At 55.0% G+C, this 17,855-nt stretch overlaps 1 protein-coding gene across 1 annotated transcript in view; it reads left to right on the top strand.

Annotated features, from left to right (window-relative positions):
• The window catches only part of MEIS3 (Meis homeobox 3), a 33,896-nt gene that overhangs the window by 7,717 nt on the left and 8,324 nt on the right, over positions 1-17,855 (top strand). The window contains exons 3-7 of the mRNA XM_050928585.1: positions 3,588-3,735; positions 4,456-4,506; positions 5,468-5,518; positions 10,006-10,155; positions 13,993-14,104. Coding sequence (XP_050784542.1) covers positions 3,588-3,735; positions 4,456-4,506; positions 5,468-5,518; positions 10,006-10,155; positions 13,993-14,104 — 512 coding nt within the window. The remainder of the gene's footprint in view (positions 1-3,587; positions 3,736-4,455; positions 4,507-5,467; positions 5,519-10,005; positions 10,156-13,992; positions 14,105-17,855) is intronic.

Genomic DNA, 17,855 nt, shown 5'->3' with positions numbered 1-17,855 from the left:
TGCCTGCATTGTATAGACCTGAGTGTGAGTAGATCTTTTAGCATGTGTTTTGTGGGGCGATGTTATATGCTGCTGTGCGGGTGTGTATGTGTGTAGAATCGTGCAGCAGGATCTAATGCCAACACACACAAACATAGTATAAAAGATATTCTCACCATCAGTCAGTTTGTATGTCAGCTCTGTCAGCATATGCCATTGCACGTCAGTATATACGTTTGTGCGTTTAAACACATTGTAGTGTACAATGCTGATATCCTCACACCCACTGTTTTTATGTATCTTATGTGACGCTTGTGCATTACTTTTATAGTCTACAGTGCATCTGTACGCACAAACCCCTATCCACACAGCTGTATGTAAGATTGCTATACGCATTCGATACTGCAAACACACGAAGAAATATTCCCAGGCATAAAACTGTTTACATATGATATTTGCACACGCCGTATACACTATTTTCTATGTAGACATACACACCACGAGCATGTTCTCAGCCTCTCTGTCCTGTACAATGCGGCTGCACTCTGTATCAGGGTGTGTAGAGGTAGAATAGCTATGCTGATATGCACACCTGTGAATCACGAACCTTCCTGTTCTATGCAAAGTGCATCCATATTACAGAGCAGGAGTGTGTGCATAGTATGTACGTTTTATGTACTTGGTATATTCCCCTCCCCTCCCCCACCACGCATTTCTCTCTCTTCTCTTTTTCTCCTTCCCTTTCTCCTCTAATTTTCTTTCCTTCTTTCTGTGCTTTCCCCCTTCCCCTAACCCTCCGGTTCATACTCCCAGTCGCCTGCTCTCTGCTTCTTACTCGCATGTTGATTATTAATGTATCAGGCCTATTATGGTGGTTGCCCAGGGACCAATAGAAATGGTGCTGTAGGAACACAGAGTAATGGAGAGAGATCGCCTCTCCCATTCGCAAACTGCCCCTTCCCTCCGCCTCCTCTGAGCCCCCTTCTCCCCCTGGGACTGGACCTTGCTCCCCTTGAGAATGGTCCCAAGCAAGGCCATGAATGTTGCCAGCTCAGTCCAGTGTCTCCTCTATAGCAGCTCTCTGCCCGCTATCTGGAGTGGTGCTGGTTCTGGTCCAGAGAGGTACCGCTGTCCAGCTCCACTAATGGGCAATGGCACATCAAGGAAAGAAATCCTGGTGCCTTTGCCCAGTAGCACCAGGCATATCGCACGGCTAAGAGCTGTGCGTGTCCATATGATGCACGCAGGTTAAAATGCTGTCGGTGCGTGTGTGAGTCTGTACACACTTTAAATGCCATCCTGTATGTATTATACACACTGTCTGTATGCACATGCACAAGGTCATCCCCTAGCCGGGTGTAAACACCCTCATAACGTTCCCCCTTGGGCGCTGGACATTTTCCAGACCAAAATGTTTTGTATTTTGCAGTTCCGAACGACTTTTTGTTTCAAAATTTCCTTCAATTTTCTTGTTAAATTCCCCAGACTGTTTTAAAATGGTCAGAACAACGTTCCAATCTGATTTCAACAAAACCTTTGGCTCTAAATGATTCCCTCCTGCACACACTCTTAAAAGCTGCCCTGGAACTGAGAAAAATCTGTTCTTCCTCCAGCTCCGCTAATGTGTGTGTATCTTATATACACTGTGTGTATACCCGCTAATAATGCTCTCCCTTGTGTCTGTGTGTAATAGATGTGCACATACGCACACAGTAATAATGGTGTCTGGTGTATTATGCACACTCTGTACCCACCAATAACATTACTCTGTGTAGTATGTACATACAATTCCTACACGAGGGCCTACATGTACTATAGACAATAGTCACGTACTAGAGATGCACTATATAGTGTTATATGTGGCCTTGGAAGGATTAGATATTTCATCAGAAAATGTTGATCGGACCGTTCGCACCACCAAAATATTTCCATCAATTCAAAACTGAAATTTACAGCTAAGCAAAGTAGCTTGCGAACTTCCTCGAGTGTCTTTATTTTGGCTATTTTGACATGGGATGGATGGTTTGCGTTTTCACGATTATAAAGCTTTTTGAATCTGTGTCAACTGCTGGATGTCCCTCCTGCCCAGTTCCCACAACAGTGGCAATTTAAAATACATAAAACTGGGGGAAAATGCTTAAAAATAAACCTCGAAATTATTAAAAAATACAAATCTAATTTTGCCCAGCTTAATTATGTGCCCTGTGTCTGTCTACACCCAAGGATTGTGGTCCTCTGTTTGCGTATTTGCTCTGTGTGTATACATACACTAATGCCATTCCAGTCTGTGTATAACGGTGGGTCTCAAATAGGGTGACCAGATGTCCTGATTTTATAGGGACAGTCCTGATTTTGGAGCCTTTTTCTTATATAGGCTCCTATTACCCCCCACCCCATCCTGATTTTTCACACTTGCTGGCTGGTCACCCTAGTCTCAAACTTTTTCACTGGCGCCCCCTTTAACATGGCAAGCCTCTGAGTGTGACCCCCCCAATAAATTAAACACACTTTTTAATATATTTAACATCATTATAAACACTGGAGGCAAGTGGGGTTTGGGCTGGAGGTGGACAACTTGCGACGCACCCACGTAATGACCTCGCCACCCCCTGAGGGATCCCGAGCCCCAGTTTGAGACCCCCTGGTGTATAACTGTCCTCTGAGTGGGTGCACTTGCGTAACAGTCACATACACTGTTAGTAGGTATAGCCTTTGTTTGTTCACCTCTGCACAATACGTTTCGGAGATACCTTTCCCAGACCCGAGGAAGAGCTCTGTGTAAGCTGGAAGGCTGGTCTCGTCCCTCTCTCCACCAGAAATTGGTCTGATAAAAGATATTACCACCACCACCTTGTCTCTCTAATATCCCGAGACAGACACGGCTACAGATTACACGCATGCAACTGTGCATAGGTGCTCTGTAACATGGGTGTGTGTATATTTTGGTGCCAGACAGAATGGATCCGTGAGCATGAATGACTACGTGTGCGTGTTTATATTTGTGCAGAGGGGTGCAGGTGGTGTATGTGTATTGCACACTATCGGGGGGGTGTTACACATGGGCTGGGTATACGTTGGCATGGCATAGATGCGGGGTGTGCGCCGCCGTGTCGTGCGTGCGTCTGCACAGATCGCATGGTGTTTGTTCACTGGTGCACAATCCGTTACAGTGGCCGAGCTGTAATAGTGCAAGTGGGACAGTTGTGTCAGAACCCGGGACGTTATGGTGCCCCAGGCAGCAGAGGCCGCTCTACCTATAAAGCAGCAGATTTTGGGAGGAGGGGAAGGTTTTGGGACTTCTCCCTCCGCGAGGGGGGCAGATGCGGCTGGTGGGGCTACACAGACTAATGTATTCTTACCCCAGGGCCTTCTCTAACTTCGTTCCGGCACTGATCAGTGGGGTGTCTGGATTGCATAATGCATGTGCCTTGCACCCTGTGTGTGCGGTAGGGTGATGAGACAGCAAGTGTGAAAAATTGGGACGGGGGTGGGAGGGTAATAGGAGGTTATATAAGAAAAAGACCCCCCCCAAATCGGGACTGTCCCTATAAAATCGGGACATCTGGTCACCCCTAGTGTGCGGCTCTAACCTGGTCTCTGTGTGGCAGGCACCCTTTGTTCCCTTTGCTGGCCCTGGTTTTTGAGAAGTGTGAGCTGGCGACCTGCTCCCCCAGGGATACCTCGGGCTCTTACCCCGGTGGGGATGTCTGCTCCTCCGATTCCTTCAACGAGGACATAGCCGTCTTCGCTAAACAGGTCAGTGTCTGGAGCCGGTGGGGGGCAAAGCAGGAGAAAGCTAAGGCCAGAGAAACGCAGGGGAAGCTGGGCCAGCGCTGGGGCCCGACTCGCTCTAGCGTTATCCCTGGGTAAAATCGACTGATCGCTGGCTCGATTCGGGGAACTACTTGGAAGACCCAGCGCTGAATCAGACTCGGCAAATCAGGCCCAGCTGCTATCTTATCATTGCCAACAAAACAAAACAAAAAACCTTGTGTTAATCCTGCCTTTATGGACATGCCTTGGCCAGGCCAAGAGCATACATGAGGCTGCGTTGTGCTTAAAAATTATATATATATATATATATATATATATATATATATATATATATATATAGAGAGAGAGAGAGAGAGAGAGAGAGAGAGAGAGAGAGAGAGAGAGAGAGAGAGAGAGAGAGAGCATAACGCTTGCTTGGAAGGACTTTTAAAAAGGAGACGGAGTGAAATCTGATCTTGCATAGGAGGGGCTGGACCGCAGCAGGGGTGGGAATATTTTAAAATACATAGACAGGGCAGAGCCTAGAGTGAAATATACGCATGTGAGGATGTCACAGAAGCTCTGGGGAAAGAGAGATTTCTCTCTTTCTCTCTCTCTCTTTTTATGTTCTAGGGAAATGAGAAAAGCAGATTTTTTTTAATCGTGCTAACCTTTTGCCTGTGTTTTATTTATGCTGGATTGCCCATGTCTTTCTCTTTCTAGATTAGGACAGAAAAACCTTTATTTTCTTCCAATCCTGAGCTGGATAATTTGGTAAGAAACTTAAAAAAATAATTTAAAATCTGTAATTCCGTGTACGATGTAAATAATTTTTTTTAATGGCTTTTCTGCGGGTCTGATTGACTTGGGGTTATTTTTCTTTCGTGCTATTTGTCTTCATTGAAATGGGCTCCAGTTCTGCGAAGCGAGCTGATTCCGCTCAGCCTCCATGCAAGCTTGCATTCCTGTCTGGCCCGGGCCTTTGAGCGTGGATACGAGAGATGGAAGCATGTACTCAAAGCTGAGTTTGTGCCTTCCTCAATAAGGACTTGTACTGGGACTTATTCAGAGCACCCAAAGTTAAGCACATGCGTGAAGCCTTAGCAAGATTAGGGGCTAAAGATGTTGCATGTGGGGAAATTCATTCATTTCCTAAATCTAAGAATGAAGGCCCAGATTTTTCAAGGGGCAATGGCGTTGCCGTGCTCCGTGTTGCAAGGCCAGGTCGTTTTCAAAGGGGATGCAGGCTGCTAAATCCGTCTTGGAAATGCGATGGAGGTGCTGTGGCCTTTCAAAAGCCAGGCCTTATTCACCACCTCAGCTCTGAAGCGATGCGGCGTAACGGCGGCGCAGGATCTGGCCCATGGGAGTCACACCAATGGACTCGGCCCTTAGAAAGGCTTTTCAGACTCTCCCGCGTAACGGATTTATTAGGCCTCGTTCTCTGTTGCTTTGGACGTTTACACGGGAGCCCAATGAGTCTCACTCACATCGCACGGGCGTGTGCTGGTCTGAATGCCCTGTGCCCCGAGCCACGGAGAACCAGGCTCGTTAAGTTTCACATGGAGGGCTGGGGAGAGAAAAGCAAAGGGTCCATCCTAGTGACTATTTGGGTATAATCCAGCCAGCTCCATGAGTTTGGTTTATGCACTGGCCCCTTTATGCCGCTTCGGCCCCTTATTGGAGATGCAGATAAGGCCTCCTCAAACGGATTTCCCTTGTGTTCTCATTACAGATGATCCAGTCAATCCAGGTGCTGCGATTCCATCTTTTGGAATTAGAAAAGGTAAATTGACACGTTTTCCTCCCTTCCCCCTCCCCAGCGCAGGGTTGGGGGGGTGTCATTATTTTTAACGGTTTTTTATTAAAAAGCAAAAGGAAACCCTCTGAGAGGAACCCTTATAGGTCACACCCTCAGCTGATCCAAATTGGCCCAGCTCCATTGGTTTCAAATAGAGCAGGGGTGGTTTGCACCAACTAGAGACTGATCCCCTTGATTCTAAGGGAGTTCTGCCAGTTTACACCAGTGGGGGAGCTGGCCCCAGTGACTCCGGCAGACCTGTAGCCAATCTCTACTCTGGCCGTAGATTGTTTTTTTTCCAATTGGAGCCATTGCAAACATCACAAGTAACATTTAGTTAAACACGGTGCAACTTTTTTTGCCCGTTCGCAGCTGCTTTGATGATGGATCTGAGGTTTCATGCGACGACAGCAGAAATGAACCTCCAACCAAACCATCTGAGCAAGGAGAAAGTCCCGTGAAAGCCAGCTCGCTTCTCATTGATGTTTTCAAGCAAAACCAAGCCGCTCGCCATGGTGAAAGCCGCATGGCCCGTCACTAAGCCCCACATGCAGCTGTTAAGTGGCCAAATAAAACAGTTTTAAACCCACGTGGGGCTGAATTTCGGCTTTGGGATTATTCTCCTGGTTCACTGGTACAACGGCCCTCAAAGGTTTAATTTTTCATCTGGCAAGACAGGGGGAGAGGGGCAGGTTCAGAGTAGAGGCCAGGCATGAGAGAGAGGAGAAAATAAATGGACGTGTATTAAAACAAAGGGTATAAATTCAATGTTTTGACCAAATCTTAAACAAACCGTTTTGACTTTTTCCAAATTTTATTTTTTCCCTGATAAAACTATTCCCCGCATTCAACCCAAATTGACTATTTGCCGTCTTTTTTTTTTTTGCCCAGCTCTAAGCAGGGACTTTCATTTTGTTCTACGTTTGTACAGCTCCTGGCGCAATGGGGTTCTGATGCATGGGGGAGGCAGGGCAGCAGTGCTCCCTAGGGCTCCCATAACACACCAAATAGTCATAAAAATGTACAGTGCCTGCAGCCCAGCCCAACGCGCCCTGATCCCCTAGCTAGAACGAGCAAACATTTGCAGCTGGAAGTTTGTTCTTCAAAAGAAGCAGACTTGGAACAGTTCGCGAAGGCTGGGTGATTTCTGAGGGTTGTTGAGGTTGGAAAAAAAAGAAACATTCTAAAAAAACCAAAAAACAAATCAGTGCTTCAATCTGACATTTTCGGATGCGAGTTTTGATTGTTTGGGTTGGAACATTTTGGTTGGAATTTTCCTTTCCTTTGATTTTGTTTTAGTTTGAAAATGTCTAAAATCAAAACAAATTGTTTTGGGGTTTGTTTGTTTTTTAAGCTTTTAGATTCGCTAAAAGTTCCAAGAAATTTTGTTTTCAGGTCAACACAAAATGATTTGTTTTTTAATTTTGAATTGCCAGCAAGCCCCCCTCTCCTCCCCGCCCCATTGATTATTGGGAGAGCTGCAGCTGCTCGATGCTCTGGCACTACAAGTTATAATTACTGATTTACAATAGCCGTGCTGCTCTGGTGAATACAGTGACTCTCATGCACGAGTGTTTGTAGGACTGGGGACTTAAACAGGACAGACCCAGTCCAGATCCCCTTGAACTTGGATTTATGCTTTGCAGAATCAGGGTGGAATTAACCACCTGCTTGGCAGTACGCACGGGCCTAAGGGCCTTGCTTATCGTTAAGCACTTCGGTAGGCCTTTGGCTTCAATACCCCACAGTGGACCGGATCCAGATGGGTGCTAATTAGTACATTCACTGGCAGAGTTTCAGTAGAAATGATGGTAAAGGACCTGATTCCAAGCCACATGGAATCGCTCCAATTTTTTTTTAACTCAATCAACCTCTCTATGGTGCCCATCACCATAGCCTCTGGGCATGTCCCAATCTTCAGTGTATTTACCCTCCCCAGTGAGATAGAATGGTGCTGTTATCATGGAGGTGGAACTAAGGCACAGAGAAACTTACAGGTTAGATCCTCCAAGGTGTTTAGGCACCTAGATGTTAATGGGAATTAGGCACCAAAATCTCTTGGAAGTGATTTTCCCCAAGATCACACAGGGAAGCTGTAGGAGAGACGGGGACTAAACCCAGGTCTCCCGAGACCCAGGCGAGGGCCCCAACCACTAAGCCGCCCTTCCTCGGTGAGGCTGTTTTGTAAAGTAGACTGTTAATTCACAGTAGCTGCAGCTAGTTCTGACAATACTTCAGTCTCCGGTAGCCAAAGCCCTGCGTAGCACGTGTTGTTGTTAAAGTAACGAAACCAGGGTAGTACAGGCCTCTGCCGCAGCTCCGTGCTGTTAAAGAAACCTGTGGAGGTTTATCTTTTTATTTAAAAAAACCCCACGGGCAGACCCTCCCCCAGCGTAAATCAACATCGCTCCTTTAAAATCAAGGACAGAGGATTGGGTTGGAGTCTGAACAAAATACAGACGGTGCTTGGAGTTAGACCGAACACTTTCAAAGTGACCCATCCAAAGGATAAGCAAATGATGCCCCTATGAACGGCTGGGTTTGATTTACAGAGAAGCCGGGGGAAATTTCTTGATGCTTTCACACGTGGAGATTGGGATAAACTTTGCATTTGGGCAGCGTGTCTTGTGCAAATGAAAGACTAGGATGTCTAAGACCAAGTCGGCACTTAGATTTTGCCCCGATGCTTCAGAGAGGGGTGGTGTTGTGGGAAGAGACCTTCCCAGGTGGGTGGATGACAGCTGAATTCTGACGGCATCACGGCAGGATTTGTCTGTTCTCTTCTCCAGCAGTTTTAGGACCGGTCTGAATTAAAGATCTTGCCCCATCAATATCTAATTGCACCAGTTCCGACCACTAATATGCACGCCATTGAAACGGTTTGAAATCAATTTAACGTAATAATCGGCAACCGCAGGGCTAGAGGGTCAGATTCTGATTTTAGTTAAACTGGAATGAATCGGAACTCGGAATCCCCCAAGTCAATGGAGTTATTCCAAGGGACGAATTCCAAATCGGCGCGTGGCTCTGGGCCGATTTACAAGGGGTGTGAGATCAGAATTGGGCCCTATGGACTTCACACATTGAGGGGTTAGCGAGCCAGACCCTCCGCCCCTTTCCCTGGCGTACGGCAGGAGTCAGCAGTGCTCGGCTTGCTTAGCCCAGCCGGCTGTAGAGAGATCCAGTCACAGTGGGGTGGGAGGGTAAATCCTGGTGTAAACGGGGAGTAACGCCACTGGAGGAGGAATGAGCAAGAGCAGAATCAGGCCTTTCTGGCTTGTCAGTCCAGCGTTTGTGCAGGGTTGGAAAGGAAACCTGGCTGGCGAGAGATCTCCAGCGCGTGCCGACCAGCCGTGGCTCCATGGGGGTCCGTGGGCCAGATCCCTGGCTGGCGCGGAGGGGGCGGATCTGGCCTGTTCCGCTCCCTGGGGCGGCGGGTCTGGTAAATTCCAGGCATGATGCAATGGCGAAGGGGGAGGGATGGGGGGGTCCTAGAGCCCCAGCCAAGCGACTGGCCAGGGTAATGAGCTCATTACGGCCACAATCACCCTCACGGTTTTTAACTTGATAATCCCCTTGTTAATGGGGTAATTAACCCTTTGAGCGCCACAGCGAGGGCCTGCTGGGAGCTGAAAAAAAGCGGTGTGGGAGGGGAGGGGGGCGCGAAGTGCTTTTTCCAGGAGCAGGGAAGAAAGGGGAAGCCAGGAGCTGGGGCTTTTCAGAGCCGAAGGCCCAGAGAGAGGAAAGGCAGAGGAAGCACCCACAGCGTCCGCAGCAAATACACTGGGAGGGGTCCTGGCCTAGGGCAGACGGGGCTCCGGTCTTCTCACTAGGGGGTATATTATGGTAACACCTAGACGACACCCACCCAACTAAGGTGGGGTTCCTATTGTGCCCGGCTCTGCAAAGACACCCCCCGCCCATCACGCATGCCCAGACTTCCCTCCTTCCCTCCCCGCATCATACCTGCCCGGCCCTGCCCAATCTCTGTCCATCTCCACCGCCTGTCTCTTCGACCAGAGGCAGGGCGGTCTTTTCGGCTCAGTGTTTTTGTACAGCCCCTAGCACGCCTGGGGCTCCTGACAAATGCCAGACAGGGCCGAGCACCAGGAGGTCCTGGGGCTACCGTAATACACCTAACAAACACCAAAAAAACCACCCCTCTCCTACTTCAGAGGTCTAGCTGATCTCGGAGGATGAGGGCTCAGGAGCAGTGCTAAGAAGGGGGTGGGGGGGAAATCTTGCCCCCTGGTGGCGTCTGTCGCTGTCAGATGCCAGAGATGGCCCCTGAGTTCTAATTCCGCCTGGCCGGGCCCTTGTCTGGATCTTCTCAGCTCAGGGCTTGAGAGACGGGACGCTGGGCCAGATGGGCAGGCCTGATTGGGAGCTGCTGGAAAGCACTGGGCCCAACTAGGTTCTGACCCAGCCGCCTGGCCTCGTGCCTCCTAATGGTTCTCCTTTTCGGGGAGCAGGTACATGACCTGTGTGACAACTTCTGCCACCGCTACATCACCTGCCTGAAGGGGAAGATGCCCATCGACCTGGTGATCGATGACCGGGACGGGGGCTCCAAATCCGACCTAGAGGACTTCACAGGGTCCTGCGCCAGCCTCTCCGACCAGGTGAGAGACCGGACGCCTGCTTTAGACACAAGATCTGGGAGCTCCCGCCTTGTGCTGCACGGATACACTGAGAGATGGGCCTTGCTCCAAAGAGCTCCCAGGCTCCAGAGACAAGGGGTGGGAGGAGAAACTGAGGCAGACCCCAGAACCCAGCTCCGAGGTTTTCAAGTGGCTCCCCGGCTGGCCCCAGTGCCTCAGCTCAGCCCACCCCGAGCGGCGGGGACATTTCTCTGGCTGGCAGCAGCAGGCCCAGCTAGCCTCTCGGGGATGGGGACTGCAGCAGCTTGGCGCCGGTCTGGCCAATCTGCGCGTATCCCCATGCCCCGGCCAAGCACTTGGAGATGCAGCTGCGTCCCGGGGCGCGTGTGTCCCACAACAGAGGAGGCGATTGTCTCTCCCAGCGCTCTAGGGGTGCGGCTGTCCATCCAGTGGGATACGAGGCCTTTTCCCCTCCAAGAGGCTCTGATCCAGGCTGTGGGGGGACTGGCTGGCTCAGAGGGAAGGGAAACGGGGTCTTTCCTCCCTGGTGCTGATGCAGGCGTGTGCACAGACACGCAGTAACAGACGTGCCGCGCCGCTCACGCACCTGCAGGTGTGTGCAGCAGTTCGACACGGACTGACACGTGCCCCCCAGCTACGAATGTGCAGCCATGTCCACCGTGCACCCCCAGGCACACGCGGGGAGACCTCGGGGCAAGCACGTTACAAGTTAGCATGTGTGTGAGCAGCCAGGGCTAGGCACCCTCCCTCCCTCCACATGCATGCAACACACATGGAGGATTGCAGACAGCTAGCCCCTGCCCCCCACTCTCTGACACACACACACGCAGCACCCCCTTGTGCCTTTGGCAGCATGAAGGGGCCCGGGAGGGGGTGGGGGACAGCCTCCAGTGGCTGTTTTCTGCTCCCCGGGGCCCATCGGGGCAGAGAAGGTGCTAGGATAGCCCCAAGGCAGAACAGCTCCATGGATAAAACGTTGAGCTGGTGCTCGGGAGACCTGGGTTTGATTCCTCGCTCTGGCCTGCTGGGTGACCTGTGGCAAGTTCCCCCCCACCCCAGCCTCATGCCTCAGTTTCCCCATTTGAGATCTAGGGATAAAAAGCACACCACAGGAGCTAACTAGTATTTGTTGGGCATTCAGCCGATGCCATCTGCTTAGACTGGAATAATGAGGGGAGGGGGTGAGGATTGAGGGGCAGCAGTAGAGCAGGTGGGGGGGAGCCAGGAGGTTGCGGGTCAGGATGGAGGAGCAGCTGCAGGGTTGTGTGTGAGAATCTAGCCCAGCATCTGTTATCACCAGCCCCTTTGTGTTCCGGGGGGCCCAGCTCACCCCCAAAACAATCACCCCACATGGCTTTGTCCCACCTTGCTACCTGGGGGACTTGATGTGAGAGGGGCCGTGGGGAAGGGTGGATTGGGGTGGGGGGTCCCCACCTCCAAAGGACACCAGACTCCCCTGCACCCCTCCTGCTTTGGAAATGTTAATGACGGAACCATGCTTTGGACGAGGGAGCGTCTGGGCTGCCCTCCGCTTGCTAATGCAGCCGGCGCAGTCATTTGCCTATAGCAACTCTGCTGCATTTTTAATACGCCCCCAGGCTACTCGCTATGGGTGGAGGGAGCTAATCCCCAGCCAGGACTTTGTTGTTATAATTAGATGGAGCCACCGCCCCCGCACCTACCCCGCTGGGGGTGTTGATTTGGGGTCAGTTTCAGCATCAGCATCAAGGCCTTGCATAGACCCCTCAGTCCATCCCCGATTCCAGATCAGGACTTGGGAGCAGCCAGAGGGGAAGTAGCCCCCCACCCCCCCGGCTCCACCCCCATATTGACCCATCTGTCCTTGGGGTTCTGACAACGACACAGGAGGGTCCAGCCTGTTAGCGGGACCCTTCCTAGGGCAGGGTCACCTCTTCTAATATACCCCCCACCCACCCGCGCCTTCACAGACAGACACACCCAACAAGCTGCACACACCCAGGGACGCCGACGCCGCCAACACACGCATGATCTTTGTGTCTCCATGTGTGCCGTGCAAAGATCACGACTGTGGCCATGCCAGGGCACACGCTGGCAACATACGTGATCTTTGCCACGAACACAGGCATAAGCTTTGCACATACAGAGGCACGCCGTAAACACGCATGATCTGTGTGGGTGCGCCCATGGCCACCACACGCCTGATCTTTGCACATGTACGCACACGCTGCAAACAGAATCGCTGCCGGTAGAGACGACACAACGCACACACACCCTGCAAAGGCACACACATTGCAAAACTCCTCTCTTCCCCAGGGGAATATTTGCAGCCTTGTGGATGGCAGAGGAAGGGCTCAGGCTCGAGACAAGAGTATACCCAGCCCTGCTCTTGGGCAGTTTAGATCCCCGAGACCCCCCTGCCCCAGAGCAATGAACCAAGTCGTTGGCGTTTGTGGTAAAGCGAGACCCCAACTCCCCAAGGGCTCCCCTGTGAGCCCCGTGGAGCCAGCCTGGTGCACCGTGCTCCATCAGACAATAGCACCTTCTCAAAGGGGCACAGAGAGCTGGAATATAGGTAGGATGGGAGGGCAGTAAATGCAGGAGCAGGCAGAAAGGAAGAAACTTTGAATGCAAGATGGCTTACCACGTTCTTCTGTGTAAAAGATACAGAAGTGTGGGGGAGAGAGTGGTGTCTAGTGGTTAGAGCAGGGAGGCTGGGAGACAGGACTCCTGGGTTCTGTCCCAGCTCTGGGAGGGGAGTGGGATCTAGCGGTTAGAACAGGGGGCTGGAAGCCAGGACTCCAGGGTTGCCCCCGCAGCTCTGGGAGGGGGAGTGGGGAGTCACTCTGAAGTGACTCTAGTTCAAAGGAGGCCGGCGCTGGTAGGAGCAGCGGGAATTTCGCTCCACGTGTCCCAGGCGGTTGAGTTACAGTCAGCACTGCAGCCTCGGCCTCCTGGGCCTTTAACCAGGGACCTTTGCTCCCCTCCCTCCCCTGCTCCTGTGAGGGGCGCGTGTCAGGTTCCCCCCTGCAGCCCATCCCTCCTTAACCCGTCTCACCCCCAGGCTCCCGCTGAAGGGCCTGGATCAGCTAGCCGGGTTAACGGGGTTAACGAGATGGGGCATGTGCAGGGAGGGGGCTAGATGGGAGGGCAGGCTGGGGGGGGCGGGATGTAACCTGAGCTGTATCGTTCCTCCTGGGGGCAAAGCCGCAGCCCCTTAAACTCCGCCCTGCCGCTTGGGGGCTGGGGGTTCACAACAATCCTCACCCTGTGCAAATCTCCCTTACCCTGGCCCCATTGCTGTGGGCTGAGGCTGGGCTGCGGGAGCTCGCTGGCCAGCCCCCAGGGTGCTGCATGGCGACCCTCCCCCACCCATGGGTCTGGTCTTGTTAGAGGGTCTTTTAGTGCTGATAACGTAGCAACTAGAGGCACCAACCGAGATCTGGGGTCCCTATCACTGCACAGACACCCCCGCCGACACCCAGGGTCCCCGTCACACTGAGCGCTGCACAGACTCCCCCCGCCCCACAACCCAGATCCGCGGCCCCCACCGTGCCGGGCACTGCACAGGCCTCATAACTCAGATTGGGGCCCCTCGTTGGGCCAGGAGGTTGCCCAGACCCCTTCGGCCAAGATCCATGGCCCCTCCTTGTCGCTGGACATGGTCCGGACCTCTGGCCAACCCAGCTTGGGGACCGCTGCCAAGCCAGACATGGCACAGACAGCCCGGGTCAGGCGCTGGGGTGAGATGGGGCGTAGCAGGAGTAACGGGGGGGTCGCACTGGGGCTGGCTCCGGCTCCACCACCCGGCACTCCAGGCTTGGCCAACCCTCCCAGCGCTGCCCTCTCTGTGTTTAGAACAACTCCTGGATCCGAGACCATGACGAGACGGGGTCCACGCACTCGGGCACCCCAGGCCCCTCCAGTGGGGGCATCGCCTCGCAGAGCGGGGACAACTCCAGCGAGCCAGGTAAGGTGGGACACACTACCAGCCCTCACCCCTGCACCAGCCCAGCCTGTGGGGCGAAATCTCCTGGCTGGGAGAAAAGCCTCTTTACAGCCTGAGAAGCACTTGACAGGTGCCACCCAGTCCTGCAATGCAACCACCTCTGGGGTGCAGCGGGCCAGCTAATTAACAGCCACAGTGGTGCAGAATAGTTTGGGACAGGAAGTGATGGAGGAGCCCAACTCCCCGTGAAATGAGAGGGGCTGGGAGGCGGCAGAACAAAATCCCTGTAGCTGGAGTTTGATTTGGGGAAGAAATTTGGCCCTAGCAAGTGTCACTGATCAGCAGCCCCCCTCGGGTACCACACAGTCCCAGCTGCGCTGGGCCGAGCTCAAACCCCAACAGTGCGTCTCCCCAGCAGCGAGTCACAGTCCTGTGCTGGTGCATTGCGTCGGTGCAACTCTGTGGTACGCGCGTGCCACACGAGGGCCTGCCCATCGGGAAACAGCCTCACCTGAGTGCCCCCCTTGAGGTGGGGAGGGGCAGCGTAGCAGCCACTCAGCCTCAGTTTCCCAGCTGCTCTTCGCTGGCTCCAGCCAGGCTTCAACGCCGACTAGCCCTGCAGAGAGGTCTTGGTCCCGTCCCGTCCCGTCTCGGGGCAGCTCAAGTCCAAAACAAGTCAGGAAACTTCCTTGTCTTCCACGAGATCCACTAGGCCAGGGCTGCCTCCACCAGCTCCACCTTCCTTCCCCCCATGCCCAGCCAAGGGCTTTTCCTTTGAAACCTTCACTGCCAGGTGTCTCCGTTTGGGCTGATTGGCCTTTTGGTAGCCCATTAACCCCTTCCTGCCTTGTGCGGTGGCCCGCATGGCCCGTTCCACCCTGCAATGCAACTGCCTCTGGGGTGGAGCCTCATGCCCGTGGGTAGAAACCTCCGTCACCGTGTTTCTGAGAGCCGGCCATCACGGCCAGGCAATGCGCCGGCTCTGGGTGCTCATGGTGCTGCCCTTGGCAAGATGATTACCCCACGAACGAACCCGGGGAGCGGAGCAGAGCAGGCAGAGGAAAAGGCCACAGCTGCCTTTGGCTCCAGGGTCACGGAGGTCGCCTTCCTCCCTGCACAGCGCAGCCCCACGCTGAGACTATGGGGTGGCATAGAGTCAAATGTTGGGGGGGGGAGGGGATAGAGATGCGGGAGGGGATGGAGGGAAAGTGTGGGGGGTTGGAGAGGCAGTGGGGCCCTGGAGGGGCAGTGGCGGGATCTGGAGAGGCAGGGGGGATGGAGGGACAGCGGGGGAATGGAGGGACAGTGGGGAGGTTGGAGGGGCAGTGGGGGTGTGTGGAGAGACAGCCGGGGGGGGTTGGAGGGGCAGTGGGAGGATGAGGGATAGCGGAGGGGATGAGAGACATCGGGGGGGTTGAAGGGGTAGTGGGGGGGTTAGAGAGACAGCGGGGGTGTTGGAGGGGTAGTGGGGGTGTGTGGAGACAGCGGGGGGTGGGAGGGGCAGCAGGGTGTGTGGAGAGACAGTGGGGGGGACAAGGGACAGCAGGGCGGATGGCGGGGAAGTGGGGGGGATGGAGGGGGAGTGGAGGGGTTGGAGAGACAGCAGGGGTGTTGGAGGGGCAGCAGGGGGGTTGGAGGGGCAGTGGGGGGGTGGCGGGGCAGCGGGGGGATGGCAGGGCAGCGAGGGGGCTGGAGGGGCAGTGGGGGGGTGGCGGGGCAGAGGGGGTTTGTGGAGAGATAGCGGGGGGATGGCAGGGGAGCAGGGGGGTTGGAGGAGAGGGGGGATGGAGGAACAGTGGGAGACGCTGCTCAGCCCATGGGCCCTCTGGGAGAAGGGTGAGAGGCTCTGGAGTGGGGTGCTTAGCCCCCCAGCCAGCCCTGTGCCGGGGTGTCTGTGGGGTGATTCCAGCCAGGACCCAGCGACCGGCCCAGTGTGATGGCTGGGGAAACAGGCCGTGACCAGGGAAGTGGTTGCAGTGAGTCAGCGCCCCGGCCTCCCTGTGCTCCATTCACGGGCAGGGGCAGCAGGGGGCGCTCTCCTCTGGCAGGCAGGGCTGGCCCCAGGGTGGCTCTAGGGGGTGATGTGGGGCATGGAGCGGGGCAGGGGCAGCAGGGGGCACTCTCCCCTGGCAGGCGGGGCTGGCCCCAGAGCTGCGCTAGGGGGCACTGGGGGGTAGGGAGCAGGGCGGGGGCAGTAGGGGGTGCTCTCCCCTGGCAGTCGGGGCTGGCTCCAGAGCGGTGCTAGGGGGCACTGTGGGGCAGGGAGCGGGGCGGGGGCAGCAGGGGGTGCTCTCCCTTGGCAGACAGGGTTGGCCCCATTGCCCCAGTGTGGCACTAGGGGGCGCTGTGGGGCAGGGAGCAGGGTGTGGGCAGCAGGGGGTGCTCTCCCCTGGCAGACAGGGTTGGCCCCATTGCACCAGTGTGGTGCTAGGGGGCGCTGTGGGGCAGGGGATGCTGTGGGGCAGGGAGTAGGGTGGGGGCAGCAGGGGGCGCTCTCCCCTGGCAGGTGGGGCTGGCCCCATGAGGCGCTGTGGGGCATGGAGCGGGGCAGGGGGAGCAGGGGGTGCTCTCCCCTGGCAGACAGGGTTGGCCCCATTGCCCCAGTGTGGTGCTAGGGGGCGCTGTGGGGCAGGGGACGGCAGGGAGTAGGGTGGGGGCAGCAGGGGGCGCTCTCCCCTAGCAGGTGGGGCTGGCCCCATGAGGCGCTGTGGGGCATGGAGCGGGGCAGGGGCAGCAGGGGCAGCAGGGGGCGCTCTCCTCTGGCAGACAGGGCTGGCCCCATTGCCCCAGCGCGGCACTAGGGGGCGCTGTGCTGCAGTGAGGTGCTGACTCTGCTTGTCCTGAGGTGTTTGGTGCCGGGCCCTGAATTGACTTGGCAGCTCCAAGGGAGTCGCTGTCACTTCCTGTCCCAAACTGGGGTTTAGAGCTGGTGCCCTGCTCCCAAGGCCCCTGCTCCCAAGGTCCCTCCCCCTCTTCTCCTAGCTCCCCTCCCCCACCCCTGCACCCCATTGCCTTTCCCCACCCCCTCCCTGCTCCCAACCCCCTCACTACTCCCTTCTCACCCCCATCCCAGCTCATCCGCACTCCCCTCCCCCCACCCACTTCCCTGCTCCTAACCCCCCTGCCCCAGCCTGGCTCATCCCTGCACCCCACTCCCCTTCCCCCCAGAACCTCTTATGACCCACTTAACCCCTCTCCCCCTCCCCGATTCCCCCCTCCCCGCCCTTTAGTTCCTGCTGTTTCCTTTGTTCCCTGGGATTTCCCCACTACGAAATCCGGCTGCCTGGGGGAAGGGGGACAGGGAGTGGGGGCCGAGGGAGAACCCAGCCCAGCCCCAGCAGCGCATTCTCTGATGCATAATTTACGGGCGCTTCAGGCAAGACTTTTAAGCTGCCTTTTAGCCGGAGGATATGAAAGATCAGCAGCTGGAGGGGGGGGATTTATGTTTCTCTGGGGGGGAGCGGGTTGCAAACGGCACTAGCAGGTGCCCCAATAGACCCATGTGCCCTATAGAGGACGTGGGATCAGGGCTGAGGCCTGGAGGAGGCTGTGGCACTGCTGGGGGTGGGGGAGCAGCGTGTCGGGGCTGGGGGGAGAAGAGAGCAGGAAATAAAAGCAGCTGTCAGAACCTGGGGGGGTTGAACCCACATCCTGCTGTGCCTTGCACCCTGAGCCAAAGGAGAATCCCCAGCAGCTGGGAGCAGGGTAGGGGTCTGGGACGCACACACATACACACACACACACACACACAGGTAAAGCACCCACCCGCCCA

Source organism: Gopherus flavomarginatus, chromosome 18, assembly GCF_025201925.1.
Source record: "Gopherus flavomarginatus isolate rGopFla2 chromosome 18, rGopFla2.mat.asm, whole genome shotgun sequence".
NCBI lineage: Eukaryota > Metazoa > Chordata > Testudines > Testudinidae > Gopherus > Gopherus flavomarginatus.
This window is presented reverse-complemented; position numbering and strand designations above follow the sequence as displayed.